Source organism: Varroa jacobsoni, unplaced genomic scaffold (genome assembly GCF_002532875.2).
Source record: "Varroa jacobsoni isolate VJ856 unplaced genomic scaffold, vjacob_1.0 scaffold_1207, whole genome shotgun sequence".
NCBI lineage: Eukaryota > Metazoa > Arthropoda > Arachnida > Mesostigmata > Varroidae > Varroa > Varroa jacobsoni.
The window spans coordinates 94708-118352 of record NW_019214109.1 but is presented as its reverse complement, the minus strand read 5'-3'; the positions used below and the strand labels follow the sequence as shown (position 1 = coordinate 118352).

Genomic DNA, 23645 nt, shown 5'->3' with positions numbered 1-23645 from the left:
GCCTCAGACTTACAGAACGTTCTTTAACACGGAGGTAGATGCAGAATGATTAACACCGATAATGCTTCCGATATCTTCAAACGTATGATGTTGGTACATTTCCAATGGCAGGTTCCATTATTACTTTTGTCTCGATTGTCACAGCTTGTCCGTGCAATTGCTAACCGTTGAGCTTAGTTTGCTTTATTAAAAAAATGAAATACTCTTAAACTGTGCGTTTTGAGATCTACTATATGAGAGTGTCTCATTGGTAGCCTACGTGAGCCTCCTTTGTTTCCAACTTAAAAATTACGGAACAGAATTCCAAGCCCTTCTGAAGTAAGATCTGACTGGAACGAACCCTATGCATAATTTTGCCTCACCTTTTACGGCGATCGCCATATTACATTCAACAGGTAAATAAATGTTTCACCGATGGTTTAACCTTAATTGTTCTTCCATTATATAAGACTTGGATTTCTATTTTTACGTGATCAGGGAAGTCGTTTTGGTCATTTACATTTATCAATAATAAAAATAAGTGAAGCTATGAATGAATCGAAAAATGATTCCGGCTTCGAATGACTACAACCTGGCCTAGTGTATTAGTGGTATTTAATATCGAATACGTACCTAGAGCTCTACAGACTGAAAGGTATACACAATAAGCCGTAATTGCCTTTTAAATTTCTACGGCAATTTGAGAAAATGCCTACAGGAGCGTTTACGCCTTTAAAGCGCATAGTCGTAGTTTAAGAAAGTTGACGATATTTAACAACCTTCAACGATGTGGAAATTCAGTGCCTGAAATAATCTTTGGTGAAGTGTGCTGCTGGTGAATTTGTATGTCTTCACTCTGCCCCTTTTAATATTTAACGTTTGCAGGTGTTTGGAGGTAAATACAACGATGAGTTTCACGGTTTCAGGCTTTAAATAAACATTTAAAGTACGACTTTTTTTTTAAAGTGTTAAAGCATTTAAAGTGATTATGGCTGGTTACCATACAGTTGGCAATAGAGACACCGGCTTCGATTAAGCGGCGGACCCCGGAATGACCAATCGGCATGTGTAACCACAAGGATATAGTTAGGCAGTGAATGTATGCTTACGCACTCTAACGCCTCCAAGCTTCACTACGTTATTGCATAAACGAATTTCGTGTTAAGTATAAATATAAATGTATCGAAAATAAATTGTGTAGTCATGGCCTTCACGAACCAACTTCCACGTCAACTGTAAGAGACTTGGACAAGAATACGTGACTAGAACTGATAGTAACTCGCAAAAGTGGCTTAGGAGTAACTCATGGAACTGCCGCAGTTGAAGCCTATGCTTAGCAATTAACAAAAGAACTTTCACTTTGAAAAGCATAGCTACGAGCTGTGCTTTTTAGGGTGGATATCAGTATTGGAAAACTGAGGAAAGATTGGCACGCACACTTACGAAAAGCGTGATGAAGATCCATAATCTCCTTACGTGCAGACGACGTTTGCATAAAAAATGAGTCCTTTTACCATTACTTGAAGCAAATGGGCGCAGGTATCTTTCTCCCAACTGTACTAATGATGCTTGATAATTTTTTCTGTATTGTATAGAAACTTGAATGAATCTGTAAGGAACGGGCACGATGCTGGCCATTTATTATATACATCTTATTTGCAATCAGATCTGTCTGTTTTTAAAGCCAGCCAATAATGGTGTCGAGACATCATCGACATATCCTCCTTCCCGTATTTGGGTTTTAACGGAAAATCAAGTACATATGTTTTTTGTATTTTTATTTACCGGAGGTTAGATATGTATCCTTTCACACCGTACCTTATTTCCTGTATTGCACTAGCGGTCTAAACGAAGACTTATCTAAATTTTTTTCGTCGTGTTTTCTTTAGAACCCTGTATCATTTATTGACGGATTGCCCTGCTTGTTTTTCATTTTCACCGCGGAACAGGTTGGCAATTCCGTACAGCAGCTGTTGCGTTACCAACGAACGCTGCGAATCTTCCAGTCAAAACCGCTACCGGCCAACAGAAATGAGGTCTTTAGGACAACCTGCTGTGAGTAGACATCCACGAACAGTTCTTGTGGGCTGGCCCCACCGATTTTCACTGTACTACTTGGACTCTAGAGACGATTTATGCAGACATGGCTGGCAAGAAAACGGTCTTCATCGCCTTCTCTAGAATGAACGCTGGCTATAGCCAGAGACGTGCCAAAAAATGTAAAAACTTGAATAAAGGTCACTGGAATCGATTTTTTTTAAATATCTGTTGTATATATCTTTAGGCCTCATGTCATAGATATCTGATTTTTAAAGATTTATATCAAAAATTATATGAAGCGCGTTTCTGTAGGACATGCGATGCACATCAGATGGGCTAAGTAAAAACTCGATTAGTTACAGCTGACTTTTTTAATTTTTTTTTTGAATTTTTGGAACAATCCTATACTTATACGAAATCTAATACACGGTAAGTCGGGCTGAATGAAAGCACCTTTTATTTGTTCATCTCTATCTATATAGCAGGCTTTCGATGCATTGTATTTATGAAGCACAGAAAAATTCCTAATATGTTTATTAAACATCAAAACGTATTTGTTAAAAACACTTTATACTATTTATTATTTTACACGTAAGATATCTAAGGCTGCGTGTTGTCAATGTTGATCTTTGACATATCACAGGCTATTTGTCTATATTGGCTATTTTATCAGAGAGCAGAAAGTGTATGAAGAAACTATCAAAACTTATATGTCGATGATGTCGACATTATCGACATATATTTTTTCATATATAGGCTTTGTTTAGCATAGAACTCTATTCTATACTCGATATGTTCAAAAAAGTCAGGTTTATGATCGAGCATGTGCAAACCCGCGCCTATAGTGTGACGACAGGCATTCGGCCCCGTCGACACTTTCCACTTAGTCATTTAAAAGGGGATGAGGCGGAACTTACGAATTGATTTTGTTATTATTGTTGGATTAAAGTGATACCTTTTTTTTGTCAAAACTGTACCCGTACACTGGAGGCTGTGCGACAGTACAAACCGTACCATATCAGGAAACCCCTGACGTATGGAGTGTATTTGTTTGTTCTTGATGTACCTAACGCGGCCACCTGTAAAATTAATTTTATTTTTAATTTCTATTTAATTTCTGCATCGTAGTATATTCGTTAATATTACCATTCTCTCACGAAAACAAAAACAATTCCCTCACGAAATTCAAACTGAAACAAGTACGATTATTTGTAGTTGTAAAAAAGTTCACACTTTCTTACTCTGCAGTAGCGATTTATCTGTTAATCAATCAAACAGGGCAAGGTGAAGTATTGTATGTACTGTTAAGCATACGTGCCACTTGCTCAATGGTGTCTCTTTGAAGCCGGTTCAATAGGCTATTCAGCCAACTCACATTCTTGAACAATTCTTTTTTACCGAAACAATCGTATCTCTAGTTATGAGATCTGCAAGTTGAACCTAATCACATATATTATTCTTGAAAATTCCAGTTGACTTCAGAAGAATGTCCTTCTCATTCTCTACGCGCGGGCTTTCTCCGATCAGCACCAGTCAGCGCCATCGGTTTTGATCTTCTCCCACCAATGGCGCGGACGCCCTCTGGTGGCATCCGGTCGAAGTTGGCCGGCTACAGGACGGATCTGCTGTTGCTGCCGCTGCCGCCTCCTATGTGTTGTGGTCGGTGAATGATGGTCGGCTGCCTGGTTGCTTGATAGCAGCGGTCGACGAAGCGGACGAGACGCGAAGCGAAGATCGGGGGCTTCGTCGGATAGTTGGCTGAATCCGATTCGCGTCGCTCTATCTCAGCTACTACTACTGCTGCTGCTGCTGCTCAAGCTGTTTGAGAGTAAGCGAACTGATAGTTGTCTGATCGGGCGTCCCCCTAGGAGACAACACCACGACGCCTCGTGATTCGTTAGAAAGGCTCCTCTTAATCATTTACTTTACCGTTACAATAATGTTCAATATAGTTTCGTCCATTACGCTGGCTGTGTTAAATTCGTACTAGTGGGTCTATGAGAATTAACTTTGGACATTCGTATAGTTCAAATGCTTCAAGTTTACAATCAGCCCGTGTCATGTAACTGTTGCCGTGTGGAAAGCCGTGGACCTGTCTCAGTGAGTGTGATCTTCAGAGAGTAAAACTTTTCTTGAAGAAATTACAATAATTGGTCGGAGTTCAGGGACGTAATTTTCTACCTGGTACACATATAGGTGGAATGTTGCTATCGGTTATATCATTACCATCGTCATCATCGCCGTCGTTGCTCTCGCTGTTGTTGTAGGGAAAGGACGCAGTGATGTACGTGCAGCAACGGTGGACTAAGTCATTTCGATTTTATAAGATTGGGATAACGATGCTGTAGCGAACCAGATTAAAGGATAGTCAAGCTTAAGGACAGGTTAGTGTGTAAACGGAAGATAGTTGGTTTTTAAAATTCATACGAATTAAAAAAGACAAAACTTATGACTAATTGATTGCTTATATCTCAAAAAGGTATGCCCGTTTCCGCATGCCTATGTGTGGCTGCTATGTATTATGATTATTATGTCCGTCTTGCGTGAGTTGTATATAATTTGGTGTGACGGCGATAATAATAACAAGCAGTTCAGTAAGATTCTTCGACAACTCTATGTATGCATCGAAATGTCAGAGACAATGGCAACTACTTCCTGTGCTACAGCTCTGGATAGAACGAGCCATGATGCATGCTTGAATGAATGAAAATAAGGTGACGATGATGGTGATAATTAAGAAGCTCGCTAGCTAATCACTTTCACTTTCGCTCTTTAGCAACATGGTGCGTCCCTATATGCATACGACTAATTTTACACATGAATGTTTATTTGTAATCCTGTACGAAAATAACGGGGTAAACTTATTTATGTTAGTAGTCTTTCATAGACAAGTTATCCCTCCGAAAATAGGCACTTACTATAGCACACAGAAACGGCTAGACGTTGATTTTTTTTGCAAATAATAACCGTCGATTACATGTTATATATGCGTTTAAGTTCAATAGTGATAGGCCATTGCGGCTATGGCGCTATTCTTTTACGCATGGACCCTTTTAGCAAAGTCGTATTTCATCTAAGGCTAACCTTGAGCCTATACGTCATCGACCCTCGTCGACGCGAACGGGCGTCATTGATTCGTTCTTGTTTCGTCACAGAGTGATCGCAATATTAGTGTATACATTGCAATACAAAATATTAGCAGCTATGACCTTCCTCTAATGTGACACTGCTTAGAGAATTTTGTTTCTAAAAACGCTTCCTATGCAAGGTGCATTCGGGCTCGCCAGATTTTCTTCATTTAAGACGATACACCATGAAATTAACTCTATATCATTGAAAAAGTTCACGTCGTTATGAGCATTGGGTTCACTGTAATTGGTTACCCGGTTTATGAATATGCGCTCTTTCAGACTATATTCATCAGATTGTTTGAAACATGGAATTTGGATAAGTAAAATGTAGTCGCTTACATTGGTAACTGATTTACTTTGAAGAAGTCTTATGGTTTGCGTTCTCTATATAACAACGTGCCAAGTTACACATAAATAGCAAAACCCTCTCAGGACCAAGGCCAACATAATGTATTAGATCTGTTGATAAAATATAGAATTTGATTTTTCGTTCGCTATTCCAAAATTGAATTTTGTTCACGTAAATGTCGAATATTCTATTTTTCCACAAGTTTCTTCTTTGCTTGTGTACTTATATGCTTTTGCTACATTTTTTAAAATTTTCCACCACAGGTGGATCGTTATTGGCTAGGGTCGCACTAAACTTCACACAACCGATTGCTTAAATATAACCCTTCAAACCAAATCGGATCCTCCGGAGAGAATTTTCTTCATGTAGGCTTAACTTAGTCGACAACATTCATTTACACACAACTTTAACCACAAACCTATACACGCCACTAGAAAACGACCGCTAGGGAACAACCACTCTCGAATTAGAACTACTTAATATTGTATGCTGCTTTTACAATATGAGCTACCGCAATGAAAATATGGCAGCATAGAAAGCATATGTTAAGTTTTTCACCAATAGCACAGACTAAGCATTGGGTATCGTAGCACGTTAAGCCATTATGACTTAACATTGACTTAGGGTTATAAGAGGTTCAATAAAACATTTTTCCAAAGTAGTAGTCGATAATTGCAGCAATCTATTCCACAAGAATATAAATGATTAGCTAAAAAATTGGTTTTCGAAGTATTGAGATTTACTTAACAAAGGTGACAGACTTTATAAATTTAGAAAGCTTGATGCCGAAGCCTCAAAACAGTGCACCTATCGCATCTCTACTATTCGTTAACAGGGACCACGTTCTTAGCTCATGTGGCTTTCCATAAGATCTTATTAAATATTTGGAGCTTTGCGTCAAGCATTAAGCATTGCTTCAGAGTCTGTCGAAGCTTCATTTCGAACTAGACTGCCTCATCTACGTGTCTATATACACGTAGTAAGCAAATACGATATTATTACATCATTATCAACGATTAAAGTGGATAAGCCAAACGTTGTTTCTTTATATTTTTCTGCTGTATATGCAAGGCGAATTGGTGCTACAATACTCAAGCTTCATATTGACGGGGGACGCGAGAACGGCATTTCAAAGATGATGCCGCTATCGAGAAGCGCCAGGGTAAATATGTGTATGGCTATACACAGGGTTTGGACCACGACTGTACACTATGATACAAGGTTAGAACATAATCTTTAATTAAGTGGACCAAAACGATTAGTTTTTAGTTATGCAAACTTTTGGAAAGTTCTATTTCATATACTACGACAAAAGACCTTTAATGCCTACCTCGTAACTTTATTTTAGTAGTACATTTTAAAATTTAATAACGCCATGTATCTGTGCAATCTGCACAGGTTACCTGAAGTAATTTTCAATTTAATTAAGGCATAGGTGCCTTGAAATCTAAGATTTCGAAAAACCTGCATTCTAGTTTACAGGTAGTTCAGGCCTTCTTACATCATTTGCCCAGCTTGTATGTGTTGAAGTTGTATCCAGTATCCACACAATAGAAATAATAGTTCCGTCCTAATTTTCTAATTCAATTTCTTTAAAGAGATATGTATAACTATTCGGTTTAGGGCTTTGCTTTCAGTAAGGCGTGCAATTCCCTAGTACAAGACTTCCATTTGCATCTTATTTGCCCAGATAGTAGTGGAAACGCTTGAAACTGTAGTTAGAATATATGAGAAGCATAATTTCAGCTTTATATTTTAGGGATACATATGTTTTTGAAGTTAAAACTTTCTTTAATTTCAACTTTGGTTTCAGATGTTTGAAGTACTATGTGTATGGAGTTTTTGCGATCACCTTAATAATTTGATGACACAATGGTTTAGTTTTTTTGGATCTAGTTTTTGCCATAATTGAGGCTCCAGAATGTCAAATGAAAATTGGGTTATCAAATCAGAGCATATGGTTCTCGTGTTTAACGATATAACAACTCATTTGGAGGACTTGTGCCACATGTATGTGATACGACTATTTATAATATGCACCCACTATGACAGTTTTGAATAGCCGCAGTTTGTTATGTTTCTGAAGTTAATCAAGCGGCGATAGCCACTTGGCCCCCGACATACTGACAATATAAAAAAAAATTTATGTTCGTTAGTGGCCAAGAGCTGCTTTGGTTACCAAGTCTTGTGTCCTATAACGATTTTGTAATACCGTTACATTTGAAATCATAGCTGTACGCGTATTGAGCCAAAAATGTCATGTTATGTTTAATCGTATCGAGACGTAATATATGACCGTTGCTAATGGAGCTTATATATATATATATATATATATATATATATATATATATACATACATACATACATACATATATATATATATGAGCGATGGAGATGCTAAGAAGCGCATAACAACAGTGCATTCTCCCAGTATTTCTGTTCGTCAAAATGTCGTTGCCATTCCGTAGCTAATAGAATGTGGTCATTCGCTAAGGGCGAAGAACACGGGTAAACTACTTGAGTTATGCCATATTGCAAATTATCGTTTTTGTAACGGTAACAGGTTTGACAAGAGACTGTCTGGCGGCCTAGAGTAAGGAAGCTGACATTTCTTTGAATCGCCGTTGTTGCAGTCCAGGTCTTCAAACCTCCAATTACTATTTGACTATATGATAAGATGGTTGATACCAGTTGAGGTGCAAATTTTCGAAACTGAGTTCTGCAGTGAATAAGTTCACCATTGAAGGCTGATCACAACGCGGCAAAGGAACCTTTTCAAATGTGCTTTTTCGATGCGAGCCTTGGGAACAACGCAAATATATCTGGCTAATAATCAATTGGCCTTGATATGTTAGGATTAATCGAAAAGTAAATAAGAAAGATCTTTGTTTATCTATAAAATGGAAGGCGTGTCTTTGGTTAAGGTTCGGAACGAAGAAATGTGGTTTACGTTTCATGGCGCACATTTACTAAGAGATCGCGCTGTCTGAATGGACAAATATTTACATACCTCTGTTTTTGTGGAAGCTTGACGACTGCCAGACTGAGAGACCCTAGCAGGCACTGTCGGCGTAAATGTATTTTTGGACAAAAATACCACACCATAAAATATGATGTCTAATCTCGATTCTGCCGAATGAAAAAATTACAGGCAGTCATACTATTAGAACTAGGAATCTCTAAACAAAATTATCCTGTGGCAGTCATCGCAACGCGCGATTTCCAGGGATTTCACTATAAACTGGATTTTCGCAGTGGGTGGTGCCATGAATTTGATGCTGTGTTGACTGAACATCGCTCTGCTAATCCACAACCGCTAGTTCGTTAAGTATTTGAGACGTGGTACCTTTAAGCGGTTTGCTTATACTTGTATACTTATACTTAGTTTTCATATTACTAATTATATGTATTATAAAAACTAGGTACTAGCGGATGAGAGATAGAGATTCGGCGAAGTTACCTTAGTGACATTAATTATTGTTTTAAAATTTTAATAGATAGCGTTTTTCATGCACTTACGTTGAGACAGAACATAGAAAAAATCTTCTCGGATACCTTTTTGTGCTTCCCGAGGAGTCTTTAAATAGATTCGATGTAGTCTAGCACAAGTCAAAGAATTTTGGGTGTTTTCGCCTAACTCGCACTCATACTTTACGAGAACGCCTCTTTGTTTATCAACGTTAATTCGCAATACTATTATATACTACTACGCAAATCTGGTAAACGAGTCAGGATTATATTTAGTATCTTTTATCATTCAGGGTTCTTATCGTACATCGCGTTTATGCGTCATTTACAGCCTTTTTTTTGGGTCCTTACTTATGAAGAATACTTAGTCAGCTTTCCTTTTGTTTTACTTCCAATGTTTATGATCCCAATAACACTTAATAATAGCCTTGATATTAGCGAATAAAGGGGATATTTCATTTACCTTGACGATAGACATCGGCTGTGCGTATTTAATGAATTCTTAAAATTGATGCTGCTGACATTATGAAATCATTGATTGGCCTCCATGAAACGAGTAAGCAAAAAAAAAAACGAATAAAATCGCGATGCGAGAGAACGAGCAAACTAGCAAAGAAGTGAATAAAAATCACGTTATAACTATCTACTAAACCAACACAAATCAAGGATAAAGCGTCCATGTAGTGGGTACGAATATCTTGTACCGTTGATTGCTTCATCTCTGGCACCGAAAATGCTCTAGGCTGCTATAGATAAAACGAAAATGATAATGGCGCTATCAAGAGCACTCTATACTGCTCGTGTAAATGTCTGCTTGAACAAATATGCAGGAGGTGCTAGTCGGGGGGTGACGAAAGTGCTACGAATAGCTAATATATGTATTGGTCGTCTTATATCGTCCTGACGTTGGGCAGCTTTGCAGTATTATAAGACCTGCACTCTCTGTAAGAGTTGATACTATACCAGTCGACTGCTTTCCGTGTGCGGAAGATTAACTCTATCGGTCCGGTCAGCCTAAACTGAAAGTCTTCACAGTCTATTACTATCCAGTTTCGTTTTTGCTACAATTATGATTCCATGCGTAAAAGGTTTAGCGACGAAACTTCGAAGGCAGTCTCGTCAACCTGCGCCGAATAAAAACGTGGTGCATTTATGTTTTAAATGATATTAATATATTACAAAGATGAATATATTGCTACAAGATTAATAGTACAAAACCCTATGCAGCAGTACAGGGCCGTGTTTTTTTTTGCTGACCTGCACATTAGAGAAGTTTGGATACGTATGCAGATGAATGGAGTAAAAACACCTTTACAATATATATTACAAATTTGCGGACTAATTACATATGCCCGAAGATAAATAATTAAATACCAAATAAAGTAGTGGTGATATTCTACTATATATATACTATAGATACTATATATATATAGAATAAATTATTCACAATATTCAGGTTTATACCTTGATCACGACTGGCTTTACTACGGTCATTGTGCATTATTATGTCGCCCTTGTGTACAGAGAGAACAGCGCCATAGCTCCAGAAACGGCTCAAGCTTGGCGCTTTCCAATAACAGTAGCAACACGGTGTGGCGTATACTGGCATAACGTCTGCAGAAAATGCTAGAAGCATTTTTGTAATGAATATCTGAACACAATTTCCTAATTTGTTATTAGGTCAGTCTTGCTCAGACGATACGCCAGAAGTTAGATTGTCACCCTAGAGTCAACAAGTTGTTTTGAGGCTGGCCTATTATGCGCGCAAATTGTACGAGCTGCTTTCAGCCTCAGTGCCGGATTCTCTTTCTAGTTTCCATTCATTGCGGTCGTTTCTACTATTAATTTTCAAGACAAAAGTCATGGCACCGAAATAGGCACACAAACGTGAGAGTGGAAGAAAAATCGATATATAAAGATAATGTTTTCGGACGACAATGGATGGATGGATGGACGAATGAACGACCAAGCACTAGGTATGCTGCGCTTATGCGGATGAAGTTTGTTGTTACGAAACTTAATATACAACCAAAGCAATGGATGCAAACGATATTACCAGCGACTGTTTCTGACTGGCCAATTCGTCTGGCCGCGCCAACTGAAAACACTCCTGTTACTGCCGGGGGCCGAGGAAGTGATGTTGATACTGGTTGAAATCACAAAAGAAGACCGCTAGTGAAAACAACGCTACCTAGTTAACAAGAAATTGACATCGCCTGTAATGTGTCGTCTATAAGCGTAAAAAACAGACGACGGGGGAAAAAAGGAAATTACTTTGCTTGGCGAAAAAAACGGTACGATAACAGCTATGACGATTACCCACGCAATTCCCGTATCCCAACTCCCCATAAATCGCCATGCGTCGAACTTTTTAAGGTGTTTTACCGATTATTGATGCATGCTACTGCTGCTGCTGCTGTCAGTAACACGATGCTGAACGTCGTTGTTGACGAATGTGTGCTTCATAGCATGTCGAGCATTTCGTACAAAACCGTTTGCACTAATTAAGAACACATTCTCTTCGACGGTAGATACTAAGCTAACTATATCGTATGAATAGGGTTTTTTTTGAAAAAATGTTACTCGCGGGTACCGCTTGCAAAAAATTCAGTTCCTTAATCACCTATAAGGAAGACAAGCCAGATCAGGGATGTAGTTGGAATTGTCAGTATTATTAATTTTCAGTCATTCGTAATAATATTGGGGTAAATAGAGAACACCATTTCATCCAATACCCGGCAACACGATATACGTACTGCTTTCGAATTTAGGCTGACTTATCTAAGAAATTAAACTGGAATATTGAACAAGTGCGCAGGAAATATGGTTGGCAAGTTCTCAATAATCTTTTTTGACCTCACAAAAAATTGTCACTAGATGAAGTCCAATAAATACACACATCAAATCTTTAAATATGTACGATTATTGACTGATTGAGTGTTACAAGAGAACAATTAATTTAGAGGAAAAGATACCGCTAAGTGATGAAAATTGACGCTTAATCATAGTCATCAAGTTTTAGTTTCTCGAAGCTGATAGTATCTGTCGAAAATTGGTAAGGAGGCCTTTAGTGAAACTATAGATCATTTTAGGAATATAAATTACAGGGTTGGACATTACGCAGGAGATACGCACATTTTAGTACAGCAAACAGAGGAAGGAGTAGCTATAATTATAAAAGTTTTTGAGGAAAAATAATTTTGAGCAACGCGTTGCGTGCAGGTAACATGTTAAGCGCTGGTTATGAAATTCTAATAAAAACTGAATATGAAGAAGAAAAGCAAAAAATTCGTTTCTCTAAAATGGAAGGCGTATAGAATTATCTGTAATGCAATTATTTCTAGCGAAGGGATTTGGCTGAGGCACACAGCCACAATAAATGAGATACGGGTCAATCTATAACGCCAATAAGAGAACGATCAGGCGATAAAATATCGTCTAACACAGTGAGACGGTAGCAAACATAAATAGATTTGAGCATAAAGTAATGCTTATCTTCGCAACACAGAATGGTTACGCGATGGTATTACACGATATTGTCTGACAGTTGTTGAGCAGCTTCAAGAGCACCGATTTCAATGTGTAAATAACAAAAAGTAACGCATCATATATATATTAGCTCGAATTAGCGAATCCTGGCCTCTCAAATAGAGGCGCAAATACTATAGCTGCCGTATCGGTCCAACTTCTTAAGTATTCTTAATACAATATGTATTACAGAATACATATTGGGTTGCGTTTTGCGTTTTGTTTATTTGTTCAACATATTCGCCCACATACCAGCAATTTTGGCCGATATCTAACATTTACTTTAATAATAATTATTAACATGCTTTAGAACTTTAGAAATAAATATACAGGTTACTCTCAGAAATAAAAATATGTTCTTAAAAAACTTAATGTTTTGCAACTAATGGAATCCTTTTATACCTAATAATAAGAACAGGAATAATTACATTTTGTTAATTAACTACGAATCGCCTTCTGGAGCATCGCAAACATAAAATTAATCTCAAAATTTGAACTTCGTTATCTTTTTACGCAATGTATGTATGGTATCCTTATTTTAAAGTTAGTTCAAACATTATTAAAAAATTATGAAACTTTCTAATTTAATATAACTAAAAAACTATACACGTATGCTAAAAAATAAGGTAGCGAGATTTACGCACGTTCGATACCCGCTACACCACTAATTGGCTTTCAAAAGCCGTTAGCTTCGTTCGTAGATCGTGATATATTTTGCTAGCACAAAGCAATAACAAAGACATTATAGTTCACCACGCCATCGGCACACTAACTCATAATGCACAAATGATGGCTACCTGCAGGTTAAATGCACATTCAAATAGATATAATAAGAATAGGAAGGAGGTTTATAGTAGCGTAGCTACTATCGTGTTATGTCTCTAGTGTTCTCTATTAAAAAAGTGATAATACAACAACAAGTTATCACTTAAGGATTCACTTTCATAATTTAATACCAATAGAAATACGAATCGTTTTTCCGTGTTATGGGCCATTTGTATTTGTTAATGAGCGAGCCATCACGTGATACTTACATCTGAGCCACATACAACAGGCAAATGGCGTCGATAACATAGCTACCGTCGACAAACTTAAATGGAGTCGAAACGCGCGACTGAAGGTAATAAGACACAATCCGATCTGCGTAGTACATGGTTCCACTATAGTAGTTATATGATAACTCTGCGCACCCGAAAAGTGAAAATCGCATCAAATGCCGTAAACGCCCAGAATTAGTAGCGACTACTGATTAATTAAAGAGTATCTCGTTTTCCAATAAAGGAGATTTATATTGTATAAGCTGCAACATGTCCGTTATAGTGCCTTTCTTCTATAAACAAGCGTTGAAGTTTACCGCATCTTTCTTGCACAGAAGCTTTATGCGGTATATAGCAGAGATCGTGAAAGACGCGTAGAAAAATCACCCTTCAAAAATAAGCTGATGCTCACTATACAAAGTCAAGCAGCCAGTTATTAACGCACGTCATTTTTATAACGCTCAACCACGTGCTGCTTGCCTCTGGACCTCTACCTTTATCAAAATCATCATAAACAACATTACTGATTTAGTCATCGCCGTCAGCGTTTCCACCAAAGATGCCCTTACAAGAAGGGTTGGCTTTCATTTGGAGGTTTAGCTATATGCAACTATGTGCTGGTGTTATTCGTGGCGACGCTGCAAGGGAGTTTTGAATTAAGATGTGTGCAGGTTTACATTTAGATAGTGACGCCCGCCATTGAACCTACGTGCCCGCCCGTCCGTTGGCCCGCAATATGGTATCTGCCGCAACGGCGCCGTTGCCGCTGCCGTTAGCTACACTTCAGCTTGTGTTCCGTTCGTTACCACGGATTGACGAAGTGGCCGGTTCGTCATAGAGACACACATTGACGACAATAACGGTGACGCCGAAAAAATCATAGAAGAAAATTACTTTTTTAAAGGACTTCGGCAAAATGTGCTCATCCAGACGATAAGATGAACAGCTACTTTAGATTTCTCGTGCTATAACTTAGCATGGATAGACGTATTTCTTTCGAGACATTCAAGAAACTCGCTGGTCAACATCAATCGTTACACTTGTTATTACAGAAAGGAGTACAACGACCAAGTTGACTCTCTTGAAAGCTTCTGGCAAAAGCGAAGAAGCTATATTGTTCGTTGTAGCGTGTGCTTTTTGCATGCTGTCGAAATCTAAATAAAATAAAACAAAAACCTGGATATTATACGAGTCTAGCTTAAATGTTATTATGCATCATTTACTATTCTGGTTAATAGAATAATTATTCTGGTTACTTGGCAGTTCCCGTTTTCAGGCTTCTACTCAAGTTCTACGTGTTTACGCACTTTAGCAGTATCTTATGGGGTCTAAACGGAAACGCTCTTAATAGATCGTAGTGACTGCCTCGGGCCAGTTTTAAAAATATCGAATGAATTTGTCAAGCCAAATAGTGTATTGGGACCTGTAACGGAAACAAATAAGTCGAAAAAAACATATTTGAATAGGTTGAAGAAACAGTGTTTTGATTCGAATTTTTTGCAGATATAGCTAAAAAAAAAAACTTCCAGCAGCCCTATCTTCGAGTAACAGTATATACATGCCGTACATACATATGCATGAATGCAACACGTTATTGTATCGTTCGATAAACAGTACATATGATATAAACAGAAATTTAGCAGGTTTTTTACGAGCCATCAAAGCGCGGCCACATCGGCATTTGGTCATATTTTCTTAAATCTTCTGCAGTGAAAAAAACTTGTCGAAATTTGCATTGGAACTCATGCATTTTTTAACTCGACAATAAAGCCGTAAATTATTACTTTTAATAAAATTCGTCAAGTTTGTTAAAATGAGCTTAGCAAAAAATAGCACAGAATTAAATAGTTAAAAGAAAAACACACAATATTCACTTTTAATCTGTTTCTGATTTCCGCAATGTCTATTTTAGGAGACGTGGGACAATGTACAGTGTTGGTCGTGCCTAGAACTATGTCTCTGGAGTAGAAAGGCTTTTATCCGACTGTAACGGATGTCTAAAGGAAGTTCACATTAATTCGGAAAAACAGAGGGACAGGGTTGAGAAGTTCAGTGAGAACAACTACTTCCCGAAATGTCGTGCTGTGACTTCGGCGTCTGGTGTAATCCTCTTATGTGGCCTTCAAGGTAAGTACTTTAGCATCTCATCTGTACTTGAGCTTGACCATAGCTTGACAAATATCGGCTCTTTCAATATAACATGCATTGCGCGATCATTAAGCATGTATCAAGCGCTACCTGTACCAAAAATTCACTTACAATGCTAACGAATTTCATGGGTTTTCACATAATTTTAAAATATTGTTTCTTAAGGGATTATAAGAAGTAAATGCGATTGTAATTTGCACACTATTCCTGCTCAGCTAAGCTATTAGGAGGCAAATATGGTATCTTCACATAATCAGTATCGGTGGGCCTTAAGAAAGCATAACCTTAGCGCTTTTAAACACCAGTTCTTGAAACAATTGTCAATACAAATTAGCTGCATTTATGATTCGAGCTCAAAATACTTCATTTACATGTTTTGAACACAATCTTTAAATGTTCGTTTAAATGTGTTGACGCACTAAATATCTTCAAACACTTTTTACTGAATATTGACCGAAACTATATATTGTACTCGTATATGCAAAATTCACTATAGTCCTTGTAAATTTTTGTTTTCATAATGGCATAATATCAGCTTTTTGCCAATTAATCTTAGGAACACAGAGAGTTAGATATAATTTGTTCTGTGCTAAAGACTAGCCGTCTGTTTAACGGATGTAAAATTTAAATATTACTTATTAGCCTCGGTAGATTGATATCATTTAATTTAGATTTAATAAAATTACACTTCAGTGAATTTTTTGACAAAAATTAACTTCTAAGCACTGACTTGAAAAGATTAAAAGGCGAGTATTTAGCACTAAAATGCGATAGTGGCAAAACAAATTGAGGCTTAACGAATAAGACCAATTAGTTCGGACATTTATTTGGAACCCTTTATTGACATTTGACCAGTTTGGTACGGAAGAATACCTTACACTTAGAGGCATGCGTAATCTCAAGAGCAGGTGTTTTTTATCCTGGCCACTGGCATTTAAACAATTGAAAATGGCGCCATAGTGCTTTTTCGTTATTATTATTCGTCCTTCTATGTTGCAATATTATACAACTACTACTTGAAGAGTATCGACCATCCGTTGAACTTCATTAAACTTTTTCAGTTGAGAACGCTGTCAGGTTGATGGTAATAAGTTTTTTGTCTTTATCGCGTGGTTTTCTAAAATGCAATAGGAGTACAGATGAGGCTTTTGACTCTGTTGCTTTTGCTATCTATTTATATCGATTTAAAGCCATGACTCTAACCGAATAACGTTTGAATGCAAATCGTGCGCAATGTTGGCAATATAATCATCACTATACGATGTTGATGTACTGACTACATTACCTGCAAAAAGAAGTAAGTGTCTACTACTACCACCTCTACCTCGCAGTATCCGCCTGCCTCCCCACCAGTTGCTAAACAAGAGTTCAAGTTAAAGCAGCCAGCAATGAGGGAAAAGACGCCCGCTTCGTGCGGCCGTTTAGCTGGCTCATCTTTGGCGTCCTTCAAGAGGTCATATATCTCTGAAAAATAATTTCTGTTTCCTTCTTGCTGTATCCCATATAAAAAGGTGATTCGTTCACTAAATATTTTTCTGTATTTGCAGGCAAAGTACACTCTAATTTTAGAATTACGTTCAGATGTACTTAAAAACACATAGAATGGACATTTATAATTACTGTTATCTTATTGCAAAAACTGCCACCCTGTTAGACCTGTTCACGTGAGATGCGACCGCACTCAGTCTGATCGTTCGAGGGACTTAGACAACTGTTGCAGAGTGATCTGTACACCCTCAAATGAGGAGTAATCAACGAAACAGCCCAGGTGACAGAAGTCCACGCGTAGAAATTGAACTCTTAACGCATTATATATATGTGGGAAAATTTTGCACACTCAGTTAATCATATATTAACCAATACACGAAAAATGGTTTGAGCTTCAAAATAGTTTCGGAAATTACCATTGCCTGAATAACAGATCTGTATAATGTAACCAACCATTACTATATTAAGTTGTTAGCGGTCACGACCCGGCTGCTAAAAAAACAGAGGTTCCCGCCTAAATTTAAACACATTGAATCAAACAGATAACCAAACACCTACTGCTAAGCGGGCCCTCTATTGAAACTGTCGTCTGTTCACTTCTTGGGCGCAACTTAAAATCAATGTGACGCTATCAAAACGAAGTTTGGAACTGCCTTAGTAACGCCTCTACAATTCTCATGGCTAAAGCAATCGTTGTTGGCGTCGAAAAGGAAGTCTGGTGAAAACTACCAGATGAACTTGGGTTTTGCGGAACGGCTTTTAGTCACCCCATTTGGGGTGCGACAGAGCGAATCTACATCCGTCATGTGAATTTTGCATAACGACTAAACATATTCGTAATTTTTCAGGGTTGAGCATATTCAACACATAATCAAAAACGAAAAATCGTCCCTCTATTGGTCTTTTTTTTGTCGATCAGGTAGCGGGTAAGACCTTAGTGGCTGTCCTTATCGTTTCAGCTTCCGACGATATCTGTTTTCCACCTTACTATTGTTGTTATTAGTTTTGTTATTGAAGTTAAAAAGGGTTTGTTGTTGAGCAGGAGTTTACAGCAGTCGTTATTTATTAATATCAATAGCTGTGGTAAAGGGTAAAACCATCTGGACGCGACACTGCAGAGACGCTCATATTACAGTTATTTCGATAACTATTTGCTGCTGATACCGATGGTCACGCTGGCAATATTATACCACATTTTGCTCTGTGGATCGGATCGCGATCGTCGCAGGTGACGCGGTCATCCTTGTTTCCTAACGTAGCTATACACGATGGTGTTGATGTACAGCTTTGTGGACGGTACATGTATACATATGTATGTACATATGTGTACATTCATATATGCTACTAAAACTGCTGTTAATGGTGATGATGCTGGTATGATGTTTCACAATGATGCTGTTGTACTTCTTTGGCTGCTATAGCTAGAGCTGTTGATGTGCCATTGTTTCTAAACATTACGGCGATGATGATTATGATGCTGTTGTGCGATTTGGGGCATCTTTTAAAGAGAACAGCCCCTAGACGAGCACTTGTAGCAGAAGCTGTGGACGTAGAAGTCGGGGACCCTCCCATCCATTCTCATAATTTCGCTCAACGTTGTTCAAGGCCGAAGAAAGACAGCGTTGTAGCTTCTTCACACGGAATGGTTTGCAAAACGTCGCAGAGCTCCGATCGGCGATGTATCAGAGCGGCTCACTTCGTCGGACGATCAATCAGTCGGAACCTTTGAACGCCGGGACTTCAGCGCTACAAGATGGCTAGTCTAGACAAGTAAGAGCACTTACTATTGTATGGGTCATCGTTCTTCGAGTACTTTAACTAGTCCTGTGCTTCTTCAAAAGACTCAATGTCCGACAACTAGAATATAGTAAATGAATTAAACCGATTCTATTGACTGGTTGTAATGAAAGCGAATACCCGAAGCGTCTCGTTATAATTGTTAATATAATGTACAAATTTAGAAAAGTTATCTGAAAACTGGTAGACCAGACAGAGACCTAAAATGTTCGATTTCATACGTAATGTCCAATTCTGCATGTGAGTTACTAGCAGCAGTCCTTAGCCTAAACTTCGCCGATTAACTGACGACTAAGCTACAAGTGTGTGGGAGTGCAGTATTTTAGGAGTCACGTTGCCAATCATAGCCGACCGACTGGCTTATTAATCAAACAACCAGGTATGAGTTATATCGATATAATTTGTAAAAAATTAATTATCATTATATCTATTAATATGTGCTGCTAGATGCTAAAATTGCTCCAGCCATGAAAAGTATGTCAAATAGTCAGGGCCACTATGTCCCATTCGAATAAATCTGCTGTTGATGCCAAAACCAGCGAACCTAGTTTCCTGGTCCTATTTTTACTGCCAACTTGTTATTATTTCAAGGTTTGTTTATCTAGTTAGCTATCTATATAGTTATATACTTATAACTGTAAAAAAACTTAATAGAACTTTGCATTTATGAGGTGTAAACTTATTAATTAATACAGAACCAGATATAACGACATTTCAACCGTAATTTGGTTCATGATATTTTTACTAAAAGTAACCTATACTCTTGTGAGTTACGCAAGGCAGTAAATGTCACTACTCACTCATAACGTAGAAGATTCTGAAGAATCTAGTCCTCAATAAAATGTTGTAAAAAGCTAGTGAACTACAATAATTTTTTGTTTACGAGCACAATATCTGCCATCACTTTCTTGCGTTGTAATATATGCAAATTGAATATTATTATTACAGCTGAGTTCGGCTTTGTTTATACAATCGGACACTACTTGAACAAAGATGAAGCTAGGCTTCTCATTAACTCTGTTGCTTCGTCAAGACGCAGACTACACCAGGTCCCTATAATTTGAGACTCGTACCTTAAATGCCTTGCGTAAACTTCATCTTTTCAATCTGATGTTTATGTCAAAGGTCTTGGACGTCTTAATTTGACCTCCAATCGAAATAAATCTCTTTTTTGCTCTTAAACTGGGTCAACTACATTACTCTACATTATAGGCGTTTTTCAAGCCTTAGCTTTGTCACAATAAAACCGTACCTATATAAATGTGTTTAGGTATGAAAACTAACAAAATAAGTTTTGAATTGAGTTTCTTATACATTTCATTGTTGAAATTAATATCTATGTACCTTATAAGCACTATCGGATCGGATGCTGACCGCGACCTCTATAACAAATTAACGTCCATAAGTATTTCTACCATGAAAGAGTCAGGCAGCTCCGGCTGTAATGAAATCTTTGATTACGTACGTCCTACAGCCTAATTTGTGGCACAAGCAATGTTTAACTTAGGTCTTTCAAATAGTTTGGGTAATAAGGAGATAGATAATCGTATAAATCATATAACCTGCTTACTAAATCTGATCATAATCGTCGTTTGGACGACGAAGCCTTTGGTTGAAAAGAAGCCACTAGTCCAAGTCCCTACAACAACACATAATACATAACTCATGTGAATAAAAAAAAAACGTTAAAATCATTTTATAATTATATGCTCTATGTGGCAGAAACTTAGCTCTTTATTAAAAAATAGAGATAAAGAGTTTCTTAGGCATTTATATACAGTGCACTGCACTTGAATTGGGACAAACTTCCGCATACTGTTTGTCGCAGCGGGCATGCATGTGATTTTTTAAAATAAAAGAAAACATGTTAGTCATGCTTTAAAACGGGCCATCGTTCGGGATATTTTAAAAAGAACCAATGACTTGTTTTAGGCCTTGAATTGAAGCTGCAATTGCGTTGAATGATGGTTATATTAAATAAGTGACCGATATCATCAGAAATGCCACTTCTAGCAAATGCTGAAATACCTCCCTTTATTCTAATGCAGTCATAAAAAAAAAAGGGTATAAGAATGTTTCGATCTAGGTGCCGTACTTTAACTAATTAAAATGGCGAAAGAAACTTTATCTCATATGTGAGAATATCATCGCTCACAGTTCACTTTCTATCGCTCGGTCAGTCGAATCATTTAAAGCGAAGCCCTGTATCTCTGTGAGTATGTTCGGACCACTGGCTTGAGTCTGACCTTTTCCAAAGTGAGGAATACGCATGACAGAGGGACAGGTGACTGATGGCGAGAAAATCGATCCTGATAGGTGTCTTAAAAAGATACTGTAAAACATATTTAATTAGTATTTCTTTAACCGAATATTTCGTAATTTTTATCTAGGTGGATTTATAAGCGAATAACGGACAACATTGTTGAACTAATATATTCATGTTAGTCTGCCATGTGACTTTTATCTTAAGAGATTTTAGCAAATACAGGAGTCACTCAATGTCGACTATTTATTTAAGTTGTTTTTAGACGTTCTGTACTTGCCTGGTATTCCAACGTATGTTACGTCTTTTGTACATTTATGTGCATCTATGTTCCGAACGCTTCTATACATTACCAAGGGCACCCATGGCTGTGTGATTTGTCTTTATTTTTATGCGTTGAGTTTTTTTTTCTAGAATTCTAATATTCGAGGTTCGCAAGCTTAAAATGCTGTCTTTGTTTTGCCCTAGTCGCCGATGCCATAACTGGCTATTGGTGGGGTTTGAGAAGGCCGAGGCGAACACCAGTTTTTTCTTTGTTTGACAAACCCCACTTTCATTATGTTTAAACTATTTTTGGCTTCCCGCATTTGACACGTATGCATCTCAAGTGTTTTGAATCTATCTTTGTGAAAAATAGTGTGTAATTGCTGCACGCTCTTCCCATAGGTATATGGAAAAATGCACACATAAATTGAGAATATGAGAATACTAAGCGTAGTTTTGCTTTGAGTTGGATTAGTATCCTGGGAACGTCTTAAGTTCTATTAAAGGAAACATACGACCTGAGCTGTTATCGACATTATAAGAGAGAACGTTACATTCGTTAAGCAATATTATTGAACAATAATTGACATGAAATCGCCAGATCGTGGAGGCATACTTAGAGGAAGCACTAGAGTAGTGCTCAAAAATGACGACGAATGATGTCTCTATCATAGAAGGAGAACAGTTAAGAAAGCTTAAGGCATGAACAATATGTTTCCACCACCATTTAATTAAGCAGAATAAGGTTCACTGAGGTTCTATGAAATGTCACAATGGTGATGTGACCACTGTTGGAATTTTAACAGACCGTTTCAATGCCATTTTTATACATTACTCGGAATTGCTAGCTGAGTTTTTACAAGCTTCCTCAGAATTCAAAAACGAAGTTTTCCTACATTTTGGGTCAGTTTTTTCAGTACATTTCTAAACATTATATTATGTAAACTTCTGACAAATTAAAAGCAGAGTTTTTACAATATCCCTTGATGTCGTTTGAAGTGAGCTGAAGGAATGCTTGTGCGATAGGGCTTGCTTTAAGCGCGGTGCCTCTCTACTATCGGGATCCTGTCTCTCCCCCCTGAATCATTTCTATTTGCACTTAATAGAGCAGTAAAAAAGTAGAAGACGGTAATATTGTAACTTGCTCTTATATACATAGATATATGCTGGTTAGTTAATTGGTTGGCTGCCTGTGACGAAATTTCAGTGCGTTCAAGACAACTCCAACGCAACAATGGGCAGTTTTATTTCATGCAACGATCTTCAGCAATTAGAACGTGATAGTAAACGAATCAAGCATAATTTTCCGCAGTAGCAGAAGTTACGCATCAGTAGTTAAAACGAAGTCAGAAAAGCAGCATTATATATACATGTCGTAATGGGTGCCTGTTTACTTGAGCTTATTTCACCGCCGTATTGAACTGACACGTTTCATACAGTCGGTGCTGTATAAGCTTAGGCAAAGTAAGTTTGTTTGGTCCATAGCGCATGATAACAACTAGATATTGAAATAACGGTCCTTGCAAGTGATCGTGATGCTGACCAGCACTTTTTACCAATTTTTTAATATTTGAAACGTGAACAATGTGAAAATATCCAACAGGTACCAAGATTGTTCGCTAAATTTGTAAGAACCTTCCAGTGAATACCTGCTTACTGCTGTGGAAATACATACTAAGTCGTATTTCACCCGACGTTGTCTTGTCGCGTGCCATCTCTCTGCATTGAAATATCGTTAGTTTATGTTTGTGTTTACCCTTCGTGCGAATAAACCGTCCTTGAGAAGGAACTGCAAATAAGGAATAACGTCAATATTATTGTTATTAATGTTTGTTATTACTAATACCTGTCGCTATTTGGTCGAGGACAAAGCAGTCATCATTTTTTTTCTACAGTAACAGCCACAGCTCGACGTAAAACTGAGTAAACTTTCTTGGAATACTAAATAATCTATCGATATCTTTTAAACGGCATTTAAATGGCATGTCGAAAACAACATATTGATAACAAAAACGTGTAGCCGCTGCTGCTGCACGGACATTGAGCGGACTGGCTGATTCAATTAATCGCTACGTTTAAGCATAGGAAACACAAATAGCGCTAGTAGATTTGGTGGGTCCGTGCTATGCAATGGAGCGCTTATACAAACCATC

At 37.7% G+C, this 23645-nt stretch overlaps 1 protein-coding gene across 2 annotated transcripts in view; it reads left to right on the top strand.

Moving 5' to 3' along the window:
• The first annotated feature begins 3689 nt into the window (after positions 1 to 3689).
• Positions 3690 to 23645, top strand: part of Btk (tyrosine-protein kinase Btk29A) — a 60669-nt gene continuing 40713 nt past the window's right edge. Inside the window, exons 1-3 of one of the 2 annotated variants that reach the window (XM_022846023.2) lie at positions 3690 to 4403; positions 6571 to 6720; positions 15445 to 15659. In XM_022846023.2, coding sequence (XP_022701758.1) covers positions 15607 to 15659 — 53 coding nt within the window. In that variant the 5' untranslated portion in view covers positions 3690 to 4403; positions 6571 to 6720; positions 15445 to 15606. The remainder of the gene's footprint in view (positions 4404 to 6570; positions 6721 to 15444; positions 15660 to 23645) is intronic. The other variant, XM_022846022.2, reaches the window with a different exon arrangement.